Source organism: Brachyistius frenatus, unplaced genomic scaffold (assembly GCF_029030835.1).
Source record: "Brachyistius frenatus isolate BFR_SWC_R1_liver_20210118 unplaced genomic scaffold, ASM2903083v1 Contig_159, whole genome shotgun sequence".
Classification (NCBI taxonomy): domain Eukaryota; kingdom Metazoa; phylum Chordata; class Actinopteri; family Embiotocidae; genus Brachyistius; species Brachyistius frenatus.
In genome coordinates, this window is record NW_027210758.1 from 671,754 (window position 1) to 688,900 (window position 17,147).

General features: G+C 44.9%; 1 protein-coding gene across 1 annotated transcript; it reads right to left on the minus strand.

Moving 5' to 3' along the window:
• Positions 1-7,657: 7,657 nt before the first annotated feature.
• LOC138631533 (G-protein coupled receptor 37-like 1) lies at positions 7,658-16,252 on the minus strand. Its single transcript, XM_069716535.1, has 4 exons — positions 14,927-16,252; positions 12,117-12,425; positions 10,995-11,366; positions 7,658-10,885 (listed from the first exon to the last, which is right to left on the minus strand). Exons 1-4 carry the CDS (start codon positions 15,626-15,628, stop codon positions 10,712-10,714), a joined length of 1,557 nt encoding a protein of 518 aa, XP_069572636.1. The 5' UTR covers positions 15,629-16,252; the 3' UTR covers positions 7,658-10,711.
• Positions 16,253-17,147: the final 895 nt, after the last annotated feature.

The following is a 17,147-nucleotide window of genomic DNA, read 5'->3' on the forward strand; positions in this document are numbered from 1 at the left end:
TTCCTTTGAGTCCGCTCGTCTCGACCGCAGCTCGGCTGTTTCCTGCTCCTGAGAGGGCTGCTGATTGGACCGCGGGCGTCACGTGAGCGTCCGATTGGACGAAACGTTCGAAACCATGAAGTTACATTTTTTTAATTTAAAAGTTGAATCCATTTGATCGGTTATTTTTTTCCTCTTTCTTCATGACAAACATTCTGATATTTCTGAAAAGGGTATTTTATGATTTCACCAAAAGAGAAAACATCCTCACAAACGGCTGCGTAAATGTTAAAGTCTGCAGCCGCAAATATGGATTTAAAACTCGCCAAATTTGAAAATTTGTTTTACATTTTGTACACATTAAAAAGTTTAAGTGTAATACAGTATAATTATAATTTTAATGTTTGAAAATGCAAAACTTCCTCAAAATCACGTAACAAACACTAAAAACGTTCAACCTGAACACGAACTAGAGAATTTTAATTTTTTTTTATCAAAATGAAATTAAAATCCACTTTATTTTCTTTTATTTTTTCCCCCGGAGACCGCTCGACGGTCGTCCTCGCGCCGTTTTCACTTCGTTCGTCGGATGAACGCGTCGCTCGGCTCCGTCCTCCTATTGGTTCGCAATCGCATCCTGGTCCAGCCAGCAGCCAATCAGAAGGCAGAACAAACAGGAAGGAGGAAGCAGCAGCGCGTCACCTGTTTTGGACGTGGTTCAGTTTGAGAGTCAGAAACCAGCCAGCTGGTTTTTAATCTGCTGCTTTACACTGTCGGGACCGACAGCCGGTCTCGGATCAGAACCAGACCTCCGTGAGTCCGGATCCAGAACGCAGGAACCTAAATATTTTAAGTTCCGACTCAAACATCGAACTTTCAAGAAGACGAGATCGTACGTACGAATTTTAACTCGGCTGAACTTCGTGAACATAAATTCGGTCTCGGCGTCGTCTTTTATACAAGTTTGATAGAATTTCTGAGAACAAACGCAGCGACGACAAACTCCTAAAAATGTCTCTTATTTAGCGACGAGAGAACGAAGCTAAAGGAAGAAAAAAACGTACGAAATACGAACGACACTAAGATCGAACATCCGAAGAATGTGACTCTGAACTTTCAGAGACGCGAGATTAAAAAAAACTCGTCTCAAACCTCTCGGAAAGACCTCGTCGTCCCTCCAAAATAAAAGCGTCTGTTCCAAAATAAAAGCATCCGTGGCTCCCGACAGTGTTAAAAGCTGCCGATTTCTTACGAAGCCTCCCAGAACCGCCTGAAGGAGCCGCGGGGGACCGAGGGGGTTCTCCGGGTTCTGAACCGGCCCGGTCCGACTCGGCCCCCCCAACGGTGTTTGTTCGAGTCTTCAAACGTCCCGACTTCAAGCGCGTCGGCCGGAGTTTTTGAGAAGTCCTGAGAGCACACAGCGTTGAAAAAGTTACAAAAAAAAACCAAAACAAGTGCAATAAAGTGTTGAAGCGACCCGGCTGAGCTCCGACGAGGAGGTTCGATCTTTAGGAAGTCGGCGTGCTCGCGGGACTTTTCGCTCCCGCCGATCCGCTGGAGTTCGGTCAAGAGAGATTTTAAAGTTGGACCTGTTTAACGGGAGATTCTCGAGTTGGAAGAGCTGCGATCCTGCACGTCCAAAAAAACGGAAACCGCGGCGTCAACCGGAAATAAAAAATAACGAGTCCGGAAAACAAAACGGGACCGGACTTTCAAAACCTTCATCTGTCGGGAAAATCTTCAAAAAAATGAAAATAAAAATGATTCTACGGTCCTGAAAATAAACAGTCTGACAAACCCACGTTGTTCTGGAGCTTTTCACCAACAATAACTCGCATCACGAGAAGCATTAAAAAGTCTTTAAAGTAGATTTACATTTTTTTTTTAAATCATTAAAAAGTCTTAAAAAAATCCAAAACATTCAAGTTCCAGGAATTAAAAGTTCAAATATTCAAAATGTGAAATCGATCCTTTTTCCTCTGAATGTTTTCATTTTGTTATTTAAAATGTTTTATTTAATTGTGAAAACGACATCGAGGAGTCCGGTTGTATTCAAACGTCCCAAAAAGAAATCGGAAACTAAAAAATCTTTTGGTGGAAATAACAACCGCAGATTTGCTCCGAAACGCTGCTTCTCCAGATGTTTCCAGGTGTTTTTCCGTTGGCGTCTCCGCGTCCCTGCTTTGGACGTGCAGGACGGACGCGGCGAGACGGCCGGTCACTTCCAACCTGTTTGTACATTATCGTTTGATTCAGTTGATATGATGTGTTTTAATAGAAACATGCTTGTGTATGATACTAATTAAATACTATGAAGAAACAAACGACGTCATCTTTATTTTCACCCGTTTGTTCCGACAAACAAACAAAAAAAACTGAGTTTATTCTGAAGGTTGAAACCACAAAAAAAAAAAAATCATTTTGTCAATAAAATGTAAAAACAAGAAGCTCAAAGTCACGTCTTTAAATATTTTTATTTTGTCATGTGACAAAGGCTCCTCCCATCTTCTCGGCAGATTTCGGAAGATTTGTTTTAAATAATAACTAAAACCTTCATTTGATCAGCAGAATATTTTGTATTTTTAATTTTTAGTTTGACTTCTCCGTCTCTGTAAACCTTTCAAAATAAAACAACAATGCAAAAACAACAAAACAAAAACTTTCAAAAAAGGTTTTTTTCGAAAGAAGTCTAAAATTGCCCTTTTGTTGCCACGGTGACGTTCAATTGGAGAGCAGTATTTTCTGTGACATCACACTGTATATGTCGGAGTTTGCATCGTTTGACTTCCGTTTTCTAACGTGGACGTTCATGTTGAACTTGTCCTGTAGCAGAGCTGCAGTGTTACTGATGGGACAGCAGGGGGCAGCACACACACACAAACCTGTCAGTGGCATATACTGGCATATGTGTGTGTGTGTGTGTGTGTGTCGGGGTCAGTCTTCGGGTCACATTCAGACTAATTGCGACCACGTCTTTCCGTCAGCTTTACAGACTGTTTATTAATATGTTCGTAGTCTCCAAGCCTTTAAAGCGCAGTACCACTGAGGGCCACCAGGCGGCCGTCTCCACCAGACTCCCATTGAAAAAGGATCAAGTTCTCTCCGGAAATACAAAGTCATCGCGGCGTCATCAGATAAAACTCCACAGTTCACCGATCCACCGCAGCGCAGCGCCCGACCCTCTCCGACCCGCCGGAATAATTAGAGAATCTGAACCGAGGCGATCTGGTCTGACGGTTCAGGTTGTGAATTACAAGCTCGCGTGATTGTGATTTATTAACACGAGCAGAATTAAAACGAGGCTCAGCGAGGCTGCGTCTCCATTTACGAGACATTCGTGTTCATTTTGGATTTCGGAGCGGGAAGTTCCAACCACACGTCGTCCATCTTTAACTTTGATCGTTTCGTTTTTATTTATTGATGAAAAAAAGTGAAACACTTTTCTTTTTTTCTTCAGTTTTAGTTTTGTTTCCGCGGGCCGTTCAGCGAATTCTTTTCGTCGTCGTTTTTAATCTTGTTTTTTGGGGTTTTTTTATCGTTGCGTCCGAGGCCAAACGGGAACGCTGCGACTTTTGCTTTTTTCAATCGGTTAATCTAAAACGTGAGAACCGGGACGTTTCGCCGATGAAGGAATGTCGTGTTGCGCTCCGGGGCTTTTATTTTGGCGGGTGAGTGTCAGTTTGGAGGAGGCAGGACGAGTCGGCAGCTCGCCGTTCTCAGCGACTCACAAAGCGGGCGCACAAAAACACGAGCGGAGCGGCTGAAAGGAGGAAAAACGGCGGTCAGCTGGTCATTCGGCTGTGACGTGATCGAACTGATAACAAACTCCGAACCGAGTCCAACTTCAGCCTCCGCCCCACCCTCCGCCCCCCACCTCCACCCGACCTCAGCTACTCGTCAACAACTAAAACTCCTCTTTCACAGTGTGTGTGTGTGTGTGTGTGTGTGTGTGTGTGTGTGTGTGTGTGTGTGTGTGTGTGTGTGTGCAGCTACTTTTATACCAATCAACAAAGAAGGAGGCCTCAGCGTTTCCTGTCTGCAGTACAAGGTGGTCCCATCAGTGTGTGTGTGTGTGTGTGTGTGTGTGTGTGTGTGTGTGTGTGTGTGTGTGTGTTTTTGTTCCCAATGAGAGTCAACCTAGCTCTCCATCGGGACCTTGCACTCGTCGTCATGACAACAGTATCCCCCTCCTCCTCCTCCTCCTCATCACTTTTCCCACAGAACAAAACCAACATTGTGCTCCTGGTTTCCAGTGTGTGTGTGTGTGTGTGTGTGTGTGTGTGTGTGTGTGTGTGTGTGTGTGTGTGTGTGTGTGTGTGTGTGTGAGACATTCAGGTCAGATTAGTTGGTGCTCATTGAGTTTGGACTTGGAGACAAACACACACACACTTGTCCCTCTTCATTCACTCAGCTTCTTCCTAATGATAAGAGGGCTGAGCAACACACACACACACACACACACACACACACACACACACACACACACACACACACACACACACACACACTCTCTCTACAGGAGAGGTGCTTCCCGTCGGAGGGTTTCACACGGTGAGTGTGAGTTTCACCGCTTCAGTTACAAAGCGATGGAAGTGACTGTGAAACGGTTGTTGTGAAATTTCTCTGTAAATAAAGTGCGTTTCCTGTTTTCGTGAGTGTTTATCGGTCGGCTGATAAAACAGGAAGCTGCGTCTGTCGTTCTAGTTCGTCAGTTCTCTGCTGCGTATCTGTCACATTTAATGGATTAATTATTGCTGAATTCGGTTCAAGTCGATTCAAATTCATAGTTAATAAATCATTTTAGACCTCATTCAGGGTGTTTGCAGGTCTTTAAAGTCCTAAAATAAATTTAAGCCTTAACGGTCGTGTTTTATTTTAATTTGTTCATCGTCCAAAACTCGGAAATCTTCTCATTCTGTAGCTGAAACTGGCAAATTATTGACATCGACCAAAATATTGGTGCTTGTTTGATTGACAGGCCTGTGGTGCAGTCAGGTTACAGCTGTCGGTGGGCGGGACGTGGTATCGTCTAGAATCTGAACCGGAGGCTTCATAACGTTCACAAACCAACTTTATTTATGTTTTACTGTTTAGACTTTTTATCTTGCTGCTGGTTTCCATTAATTGTTTGTTAAAAGTAAAACGTGTAATAAATTCAGAAACCTTGTCGATGTGTTAAACGCGGTTCTCTGGAGTTGTTGTTTTTGTTTTTTTTTTTTTTTTTTACTCCCGTTGTCGCGTTTGGTCTCCTATAAAAAAAAAAAAAAAAAAAACTGTGGAAACACCCTGACGCGACTTGTGCCGTATAAATAAACCCGAATTGGAAGCGACGCTGTAAAAAAAAACACAAAAAAAAAACACCGACACCCGACGTTGACGTCGGATGTGGGGCTCGAACCTGTGACCTTCCCCACCGTTACGTAACCGGTTGGTTCCCATCCAGTCTGTCCCGGAGACGCTCTCGCATGACCGACGGAGGTCTCGTCGCCTCCGTGCGCGAGCGGTCATTAGTGAACAGAGGCGGTCTGTTCGGCGGTTCGTACCGCTCATCACTACTAATGAGAACAACATCACTCCTCCACCGAAACAAACTGTTCCTCCAACTCGCTCCTCTTTTCAGCCTCCTCTTCCTCCTCCTCCTCCTCCTCCTCCCGTCCGCCGGTCATTTAAGATTTAAGACCGGCTGCGGTCGGCTTTTTAAAAGTTCAACAGAGCTACGTGAAGTTTGTAAAAAATAGATCTTTTAAGACTCGGCGTGAAACGAAGGAAGAAGAAAAAAGAAAGAGGAAGAAGACGCGATGAGTTTCATTCGCGTCTTAAACGGTGAAAAATAAAGTAAATAAATGTGATTTCGCGAACCGAACGTCAAGAAGACTGAAAAAAGTATAAATGGATTAAAATGGACGACACGAAAATGCTAAATACTCAAAATAACACTCATATTTTCACGTTAAAACTCTTCGTACCTAGCCTGACTCCAGTCGCAAAAAAGTTGGAATAAATTTGTGTCAGCTCATTCTTAAGAAAAACAAAGATATCTCTTTTTTTTTTTTAAATCCTCTCAGCTGGTTTTAAAATATTTAAAGTTCCACCGAAGAAAGAAAACTACAAAAATGTCGTTAGAATTTGTTTTTGTTTACTTTCTTTTAAACTGCCGACAGAGATGGAAACTCAGAAAACACCTGAAATACGTCACGTGATCGGTTGAAGATTTTATTCTCCGTGTGAAAAGCTGCGAAAAAAAATCAAACTCGAACTCGGCTAGCGCCCCCTTCTGGAGGCGTTCGCTCACTTCTTCCTCGGAGGATCGAAATTCGTCCCCGCGAGATGTTTTCGTCGTGTTTGCGAGTCGAGGAAAAGTTGTTTGAACGCGATCCTCTAACTTCCGAACGACGTGACGCGTTAATGGCCCTTTAAATTTGTAAATCCCCTACACGGGTTGCCGGCGGTAACCGGGTAAAGGCGGGGGGGGGGGAGGGGGGAGGCTCACACCGATTAGAAGAGTTTGAGTTTCTAGATTAACACAACCCCATGTGTGTGTTTGTGTGTGTGTGTGTGTGTGTGTGTGTGTGTGTGTGTGTGTGTGTGTGTGTGTGTGTGTGTGTGTGTGTGTGAATTTGAGCTGGTATCCCATGGCGACGGGACAGTAGTGAGGTCATTGATATGCAGAGCAGCGGCCCGCGGAGGGGAAAGTCCTCCTCGGCGTCGGACTCTCAGAGGATTCCTGTTCAACCCGTTTACGCTTCAAAAGACAAAAAGTTTGAACGAAATCTGTCCCGAACGCGAAACCGACGGCTCCACGTTTAGTTTGAAAGCTTTTTAATCCTCCGCTGGGTGAAATTTTACACCGAGTTTAACGTCTTTGTGGGTCCGTCGCCGACGTCCGGACCAGTTCGAGCTGAGATTATTTGCCGAGTATTCGAATCGCGGCTCGTTCCAACGTTGCAGCTCGTTAAACGTGCAAAACATTTTTTTTGTGCTTTTTTTTGGGGTATAAAATGTCATCAACTTCATGGCGTTCTCCTGTTTCGATATGCGTGTTTGAATTTTGTCACGATGTCTGAATTTTTTTTTTTTTTTTTTTGTGAGATCAAAATGACCAAAAATCGACTCGTTTCACGTTTTGAATCCGAGCGTGTCAAGTTTTTAAAAAGAATTCCTTTCAGGTGTTCCCAGAAAAATTGGAGATTCAACACATGCCCACGACGGTCGCCACGGAGACGAAACCAACCGTAAAGATTTGTGCAAAAGAAAATTCGTTGGACGGATCCTGAAGTTCGCGATAACTTAAAAGCGTTTTTGCGATACGAAAATTCTTGATAAAAATACCAAAAAAAGTACTTTTACATTGTAAGAAAAAGAGACTATATAAGTGTTATAGTCGTATATGTGCACATAGATACAATAGTTTGCCTTCAAGTATGCAGTAGAAACTAGCGTATTTTGAAGTTTGTTGACTAACGAACGAACTCGCGGTTGTTGTTCATCGTAAAGCGTCTCGTCAACAAATCTCCAGGATTATCGTTAGGAATTTTTTTAAATCAGATTACAATTTACAGCGATATTGTCGCGAACGATACAGCTCATAAATCACAGTGAAATCAGTTCTGTCTCGTTACTTCTGTTCAGTTCTTTAACTTAAAAAAATATAACAATCAAATACACCAAACAACCCGAGTTTTAAGAATATGTTAATTTATTGTAGACTTATTTGTAATAACAATTTATATGATACAAAGCCTGGCGTCATGGAGCATAAATACGGGCCAAAACGTCAACTATTGGAAAAAATAACAATTCAATGTTTACGTCTGATCAGCCCGGATTAATTAAGCTTCATATGAAATGTCGGCAACAAAATACATAAACCGTCTCGTATTTGGTTCCCAACAGAAACCCAAAATAAAAACTCCCATCGCTGATTTTATCGAACGTAAAATCAGATGAATTTGTCACAATTGAATTCTTTTGAAAATCAAAAGAGTCTAAACAAACAAAAAAAACGACCTCTTTGTCTCCGACGAAAACAACGTTTGGGATTTTCTTGTTTTTTTTCACTCTTCATTCTGTTGAATTTCAACGACACGGAGAAAAAAAAAAATACGCGTTCGCATTCTGGTGGACGTTTGAAGAATGACAGTTCAGACAGTTCTCATTTTATACAGGACACAAAAATAGACAGTAAAAATATATCTTCATTTCCGTTTTAATGTTAAGGAGTTGTGAAAATATGTTTAATGAACTGAAGGGGAAAATGGGAAAAATTAAAATGTTTGTTTTTTTTGCAGCATTTTAAAATGAATCCATGAAAGACACAAAGTGGTTCAAAGAAAGCTACGATATTTTGGGTTTTAATCTCCGAACTGGGGAGGGGTGTCGGGGGGGGGGGGGGGTTTGATATTTGTTAAGTATTGGATATATTACCAAACCATAATATCCAACTTCACCTGCTTCACTGTCACTTTTGAAAGACACAAATTATTTGACAAATTACTGGACTGACTCGGCGTTTGTTCCGTTAACTGACAATTACTTTCAATCCGTTTCGGTAACGTTGCTGTTTTTTTGACAAATTTATCAGATTAGCCTGAATTCTTTCATCAAGTCCTTATTTACGTGCAAAATACTTCGTTTCTGTTGATTCTTGCAAAACCAAAGACAAAATCTTCAATAATCAGAAATGACCATTTCAAACCAAAGAAATCTCCCAACAATGAAAGTCTTATCTTCGCTCATATCCGTCGTCTTTCTTCGTCCGGTCCCGCCAGGAAATCACAAGTTATTAACACAAATTCCATATTTTACAAAGAGCTAGCAATTTTTTTCGCTTAATTCCTGCGATTATTCCGCAAAATAAGGAAACCTTTTAATCAGGGTCGTGATAAAAAACAAAAACAAATCAAATGTTTTAAAAATTTTCTTTTGACTCCCACAATTTCACCACAAACAACTAAAACGCCCCAAATTACGTAAAAGTTTTAAAGAAAATTCTGCGACAATAAAACAGTTTGATCGCAGCAATTATTAAAAAAAAAAACCCCACTATTCTGCTAGTCGTCCATACAAAGATGTCGTTAGTTACACATTTAGCGTTAAAACAAAGCTATGTTCATATCTTCTGCTTCTTCGTTTGTTCTAGTTGTCGGACAGTTAAACGTATTAATACTCTGAAAACTACACAGTTTTAACTTCCTGCAGAGCGAGGAACCTCCTCGGTCCGAGTCCTCCCGGTTCAACACGTTCTCCCGTCTTCACAATCTCCTTTTCGTTTCAGAGATTAAGTCGCTTCGTTAAAAAGCAGCACGTCCGTCACAGAGATAAACCTTCGACAAAGATTCTCCTTTCGAGCCGCACGGCGTGGAGGTCAGAAATAATCCCATCTGATTACGCTAATAATCGATCCATTAAAACATTAAAAGTTCTGGTGGGAACGTAAGAACGTCGTTCGGCTGCACGTGGAACTAAAAACCTTCGGAGGATTTCTTTTTTTCATCTTTTTAGCATCTGATCGCCAAAAATTTACTCCGATAATTAAAGAACATGTAAAATTTTATCGTTTAGAGACTTAAATAAAAATACGTCCGGTTTCTGGGTTCTGATTTCAGGTTCTGGTGTTTTCGAAGCGTCCGATTCGAACGTGTATGTATATGAACGTATATGATTTTGCAGATTATAGCGACTTCAAATATTCAAATATTCAAAATTTGTGTCCGAATTCTTACTCGAAAGAGTTTTGTTGGTCGAACTAAATGTCGTTGGTGAGCGTTCGAGCACGCTCACGTTTTCCAGTATTTTACAATAATGCGATCCGTTTTTTCGGCCTTTTCAGCTGTCCGTTATCGTAAATGAGTTTTAATTATTGTCGTCAGCTGTCAACAGGATTTAAATTTAGTCTCGATTTAGTTTGTGATCTTTCCAAAATAAAATAAAAGGTTTGCCTGAGCCGTAAAATTTTAGGTACAGATGAGCTCAAAACTCCAAAAATATCCACCTCCGGTTCCACGGAAATTATTTTGCGGGATTATTTCTGCCTCGGCAGCAACAGAAATATTTGTTTCACCGAATCGGGATGCAGCAGTTTCAATTTCCAGCAAACTGTAATTTAAAAACTAAAATGTTTTTTGATTGTTTCACGTGATTTTTTTTTTCTTAAACTGGCTAAATAAGAATGAATTAAATCTTTCAAACTTGACCATCCAACCCTGCATCACATCGACAAACCTTTTTGTTCTCCACCGAGTTAATCGCACGTTTTAAACTGTTGCTCTCTAATTTAGTGAATTTTAACTTTTCCGTAAAACATAAAAAGTCGATGTTCACGGCGTCGATCTAAAGAAGTGAGGCGTCCAGGACGAACACGGCAGCGGGAGGTTGGAGAGACGAGTCCTTTCAGAGTCCTGAAACAGGCTCCTGCTTTTACAACAGCTGGTCGTTGCGCGTACAGCAACTTTTCTAACCTCGCTACGGGTTAAACATCACTTCCTGCGCAGACAGGAAGCTGGAGGGTGGGGGATGGGAGGAGGGGGGGGAGGACGCCGAGGTCCACGGAGGAGCTTTCGCACAAACAGGGACCGGATTGAGAGATGATGGATGATCCACGAGTGTTCTGAGGGAAAGATGGAGGACGAAGGAGGTGGAGGAGGCGGAGTCACAGCTAACGGACTGATGAGTTAACGAGAACTAAGAGACGATTGGACGCCGAGGAGGTCGGTCGACTGCTGACGAGGGGACTCTAGCTGGAGATGGACAAGATGGCCGACGCGTCTTTAGCCTTGTCGAAGAAGATGGACGTCTCATTGGCCCCCTTCAGTTTGACCTGGGCGGAGCTTGGCGAGCCCTGGGCCGCGGTTGGCTGGCACTCCTGGCAGCAGCAGCAGCAGCAGTCCATGAAGGCCTGACCGAGAGCCTGAAAAAACACAGACGGACAAAACGACATCACTTCCTGCCCCCACCGAAAAACCGTCCCCCCCCCCCAGATTGGTCCCGCCAACAGTTTCAATCGTCCTCCGACCTACCTTGCACAGACACAGCAGCAGCACCGGCGTCACCGACGACTTGAAGAACAACAGGAAGTGATGCAACAGCGCCAGCATGGCGGCCGTGTCCTCGGAGACGGCGATGTGCGTGTAGGCCAGCGTGATGTTGCACACGTGCTCGGGCAGCGCGCACAGCCCGTAGACGACGGCCAGCGCCAGCAGCGTGCAGTTCAGCTGCCGCTCCACCAGCTGGTGCTGCTGGCGCTTCTGATTGGACGAGCGGTCGTCGTGGCCGCGCTGCTTCTGGGCGGCGCTGGAGTCGCTGTTGACGTTGCGGGTGGCCAGCTGGCAGAGGACGGTGAAGAGGACGGGGAGGCAGAAGTAGCAGCCGAAGCTCCACCACATCCGACCCTGGAGGAGGAGAGACGGGAAACGGCCGACCGGGTCAGAGACCCCAGAGAAACCTCCCTTCCTCCGGAGCCAGTCTGGGCTTCCACCAGCTTTGGCTCCGCCCACCTGTCGCTCAAAGCTTCAGTTCTCTTCGCTGCGTTTAGAGTCGGGAAACCCCGTTCGTATTAACGTTCGCTCAGCCGCTCCGAAGGGGCGGAGCAATCAGCAGACCGGTGTCGAGGGTTAAGCGCGTTTTGTCCCGCCCCTCCTTTACTGGGATTGGACGGTTGGGTAGAAAGTGACAAGCTCAGCGTTTCACCCAAAAGTAGAACAATTATTTGAAGGGATTTAGACCACCGTGTAAATATCTGGTCTGAACACGCTGCGGTTGCTACGGTTTCCAGTTGTTGCATCTTTCACGGGCGTAGACCTCGAGTTAACCAGTAGAAAACTACTGGAGCCGTCTTTAACCAATCAGCACTGGCCACCGCATTACCGCATGTTGCGCACTGAAACACCGCAGCTGATGTTGGAACTACTTCGTCGCACTTAGCCACGCCCCCTTGGTCTCCGATTGGTCCGCCCCCTTCAGAGTAGCTGAGCAGATTTATTATTGCTAACAGGGTTTCCAGACTGTAATCACAGAAAAAAAACTGCAGCTTTGAGTGACAGGTGGGCGGAGCCGGGCCGGATTTTGCTGACTTTGACAAAATATTCGTCCACGTTCCTATTTAAAGTGGGACATAACGGACAAGAGGACCGGCGTCTCACCTGGTGGTACCTGAGCAGCAGGGAGTGGAGGGAGTCGGGCAGGTAGAGGGACAGAGGGGAGGACGGGGTGATGGTGCAGGAGTCCACCAGGCGGCCGGTGGACGGGGACACGGCCTGGCTCAGCTGCCACAGGAAGATCTCGGGGCTGGACAGCAGCAGGGCGGCGAGCCACACCAGCAGCAGCTTGAGCAGCACCGAGCGGCAGCGCTCCACCCGCCGCGCCTTCGGCTGCGTCGACGAGGTGGCGGCGTGGAAGCGGTCGATGCCCAGAGCACACAGCGTGAAGGAGGTGATGCCCAGAGACACGACCTGGAGGACGAGGACAACATGGGGGGGTGTAAAAACTAGCCACGATGACCAAAAAAAAAAAAAAAAAAGTCAACTCCATTAAGTCAAGACTTTTTTTTTTTACCTTCAAACCGCTCTTTACAATCATAAGTTACGTTCTAGCGTGAACGCTCCCTCTAGTGGCGACATTGAGTGTGACAGGAGTTGGTGTCGGAGGAGGTCGGGGTCGATGGACGAGACTTTTTTATGTTTAAACCGCTCTTTACGATCGTAAGTTACGTTCTAGCGTGAAAGCTCCCTCTAGTGGCGGCACTGAGTACGACGGGAGTTTAACTGTTAAGTTAGAAAGCCGGTGTCGGAGGAGGTCGGGGTCGATGGACGGGTCGACTCTGGACTTCCAACACAAGAGGCCGCTGTTTGTTTTCTGGTTTCAAACTGATTGGCGCCGATTCTTTTAACGATGCCCGTTAACCACGCGTTTATTTCTGTAACCATGACAAACAAAGGTCTTTTTTTTTCTACTCAAACCCAGATCTTCTCTTGAACCCCAATAAAAAGTTGTTTTAAAAATCGGATCAACAAGAGGTAAAACAAATATCAACTGAGAAGGGTCCTACTCAGAAAGTTGAAACCGGTGATCTATGTGAACGTTGATGATTGTGTTGTTCATATGTTCATATTCACGTCTATGGAAGTTCTTTAAACTGTTGAGATCATTTTAATTAAAACAAGTCCTGGCTGAAGTTCAGCACAGAAACATCTTTGACTCTTTTTGGCAGCGATCAGTAAAATTATTTGTTTGACTTCAGTAGACGAGAGAAGAGAAAGATTAGAAGTTGAAAAATCAACTTTCTTGTGTTCTGTAAATATAAATATGTAAACTCATATTTAATTTGCAAATAGACCAAAGACAACATATCAGACATTGAAACTGAGAAATTTGTAATTCATGAAAAATATCTGCTCATTTTAAATTGGTTTTCAGAAGTGTTCCTGAGCCCATGCAGTGATTTCCACTACAGAATAGTGTGTTTTTAATGCAGTGCTGCCTGAGGGCCCGAAGATCACCACCATCCAATATTGGTTTTCAGCCTTGTCCCTCGTGTTCAGAGATTTTTCCAGATATTCCCAATCATGTTACTGATCTGTTGCCATGGGAACCTAATTATTTGTCAGATGTCCCACCAGTTGTTTTTTGAGACGTGTTGCTGCCATCAAATTCAACATGAGCAGATATTTTACATAAAACAATAACAATTTCTCATTTTCAACATGTTGTTTTTTGGTCTGTTTTATATTAAATATTAGTTTATGGAATTTACAAATAATCACATTGTTTTTATTTACATTTTACACAGAGTCCCAACTTTTAATCTGTCCTACATCCAATAGATAATATCCAAGAAATCCATTTCCACGGTCACCATGGAAACTCCTCAGTTCTACCAGAGTGAGTGTTTAGCCTAGCTTAGCACAATGCCTGGAAGCAGGGAGACGCTGTCACCTCCCTCTAAAGCCGTCTTGACCAATCACGTCCGTCCAGTTGGACCACAAACACGCCGGGAGGTCGGGGCCTCCAACATGGCCGCCAGATCATACACGCAACTTTTCACCCCTAAATTTGTTCCTGTCAAACCATGAAAGCAGCAGCGGGATGCTCTCCGGCGGGCACTGCCACCGGTTACCGTGGCAACCGGCTCCCAATAAAAGATCAGCATCGGCCTCAAACTTGGTACAGAAACCAGAAAACAGTAACAACAGCTACAAAACTATTTTAACACCATTCTCATAGTCTCGGAAAAATATCCAGAAAGATGCAGATTAATATATCGGACAAGAGTCGACCTGATAAAACGTCTGCACTCTGAGAGCACTTCTAGTTTTTATTATTATTATTATTATTATTTGTGACTTGGAGGCTCCGTTAGCTCCAGTTTGTGCTCCTCAGCATCCAGTCAGGTCTCCTTGGTAACTGCTAGTTTCCTCCTCAGCATCCAGTCAGGTCTCCTTGGTAACCGCTAGTTTCCTCCTCAGCATCCAGTCAGGTCTCCTTGGTAACCGCTAGTTTCTCTAGACGTTTAATTAACAGGTGATAATGAAACCCAGAAGGTCGTTTGAAGTACTCACGTCTGATCGAACAGAATCGGCAATGAAAAATATTTCTGTTCAGGTTCGGATTCAGAGTTACAACCTGGGACCTGGATTAAAAAATCTTCTTTATCATGAAACATCCAGATTTGTTTCAATCCAGGTTATTAAAGAGTCTTTCAGGACTCCGAACAAACCTTCAGATAAACAACCTTCTCAAACATCTCCGGTTGATCAATCTCTAGAATAACCAGCCGGTAAACTGAGCTCTTAATTATCGCCCTCTGTTGACCTCTGACCTTTCCTCATGTCCGACGACACACTCGCGTCCCCGGAGGTTAAAACCCTGAGACCTCCCGTAGCGCCACCTACGGGTCCTAAACGTTGGCCGGCACACCTCTGAGTATGAAAAAAAACACGTAAGCCCCACCCACCTCCATATACGGCACCATGCGGCAGGTGATGTCACCCAAGATCCTCCTGTGGGAGAGCTGGTTGAGGACCACCACGGGGAGGCAGAGCACCAGGACCAGGAAGTCCCAGAAGGCCATGGTGGCCAGCAGGTAGTTCCAGGAGGACCTCATGTAGTAGTTGTTCCAGACGATGCAGATGACCGCCATGTTGCCGACCACGCCCACCGCCAGCACCAGGCCGGCCAGGAACAGCACGGCGTAGGCCGCGTACGAGCCCTCGGCCAGCGGGTAGAAGGGGTTGAAGAGTCCCGGGGCGTCGCGTTCGCGGTCGGAGGCGTTGCCGTGGAGACCGTGGTTGCGGTCGTCGCGGTCACCGTTCCCCGCCGTGACCCTCGTCCCGTTGTCGAACTCGGTGACCTGCGGCGCCGTCACCCACTCGTTCTCGAAGGAGTGGCCGAAGGTGGACTGCTGCTCGTCCTCGTCGGCGCCGCGGGCCTGGCGCCGGTTCCGGTCCAGGTCCAGGTCCAGCATCTCGGGGAGAGACGGGCTCCGGTCGCCCTGAGCTTTGACCTGCTTGCCGGTCCGAAGGGCCTCCAGTTTGACCGGAGAGGACGGCGGCTTGTCGACGTTCGCCTGTCGACCTTCGTGCTGCTCGACGTTCTTGGCGTCGGCCAACGTCAGCGAGACGAACAGACACAGAAACAAACCGACCGACGGATCCATGATGCAGAACTTTGTGTGAAATCTCCCGTCGGACCAGAAATGTTCAGCTAGAAGAATTCAATAAAACTCCAGCAACGGTCCGAGAAAGTCCACAAAAAAAACAAAAAAACTCCAAACGATCAGCGGGAAGTTGGAAGAGTTTCTGAAACCTTTCAGTGATAACTGATCTCCTAAAATGAAAAAAAAAATCAATGAAAAAGACGACGACTCCAGAAAAAATGATCTAAAAATGATTTCTTGTTTACTTGGAAAAAATACCAAAAGTTTACGAAAGTTTCCAAATTGTGAAGAAAGCCTGTTGTGAGGAGGAAGTTTTGGTCCCGACAGGATGAAGGTTTCCTCTTCTCTTCTCTCCTCTTCGAACTTTTCCCACGTTAAGACTCCGCTGCGGTTTTCCCGTCCATCGGCGGTCCGTGTCGTCTCGGAGCTCCGGGCGGAGGACGGAGGAGGAAGGGAGGGGGGAGGGTCCGTGTCCGCGTCCGCGTCGGGGCTGCTGTGTGTGGGCTGCGGGCGGCGCGGCTGACTGGGCGTCCTGGAGCTCTCGGAGGTGTCTCGGAGGGTCTCGGAGGGTCTCTGGGAACCAGCAGCCCTCTGCAGCACGGCTGGATGGAGCTTTTGTCCGGACGACACACAGGCATACAAACGAGGCTGGCACCCGCACAAACGCACACATTTGTCTGCACGGACACGCATGCACACTTTCTTCTGGTCCTTTTTTTTTTTTTTGGGGGGGGCTCTCGCTCATTTTTAAAGCCCCCCGGCCCCCCACGCTCTGCTGCCCCCTGCTGGTGCGTCCACTAAAAGATAGAAGAGCGAAGCTTTTCACTGGAAAGAATATAATCATAATAATCGTGCTTTTATTTTGAAATGTAATTGTTATCTCGTGACTTCCTCCCGCTGGTCCGACAACAAACAGCAAAATTAAAAGAAGTTTTAAATAATGAATCATCTTTGAGGACTCTTAAAGACTTTATTTTTTTATTCTTTCAGTACATTTTACAGGAAATACTTCTGAATGCAGGACTTTTACTTATTACTTATTTTTTTCATTTGTACTTTGTACTTTCTTTAGATTTTCTAATGACTAAATTTGTGAATACTGATGAAACTGTTTATTTATTTATTTTATTATTCTAATTACATTCAGATATTATTTATTCCACGACGACCTGCGGTTCAGGTTTTCTGCCAGCAGAGGTCGGTGCTGCTCTGCATCAGTGAGGCCGACTGACGGATTCGACCTCCATCCATCTATCCATCTATCTGAACCTGCTGGATCCTGAACCGGGTCGGGTTGGAGGCTCTGACTGGACCTCCGGTTCTGAACCAATAAGAAGAAGTTGGTGATTTCTAATTTTGTCTGTCGTCTATAGAAGCTCAGAATCATTTTGATCTAAAACTGTTTTTACTTTTTGAGTCCAAAGAACAAAACACTCTAATTTGTGATGAAGTCTCTATTAATATCTAAGAATTTTTTTCCCCATGATGCTCTGCTGCTGTGAAATGATTAAACTTTTAT

Bases quoted from the DNA above. Each gene is read 5' to 3' on its own strand.
- LOC138631533 (XM_069716535.1), bottom strand. From the start codon at position 15,628: ATGGATCCGTCGGTCGGTTTGTTTCTGTGTCTGTTCGTCTCGCTGACG. The intron at 12,426-14,926 runs GTGGGTGGGGCT...CTCGTCCTCCAG, and splicing joins GCATGGTGCCGTATATGGAG to GTCGTGTCTCTGGGCATCAC. The intron at 11,367-12,116 runs GTGAGACGCCGG...CTCCTCCTCCAG, and splicing joins TGCTGCTCAGGTACCACCAG to GGTCGGATGTGGTGGAGCTT.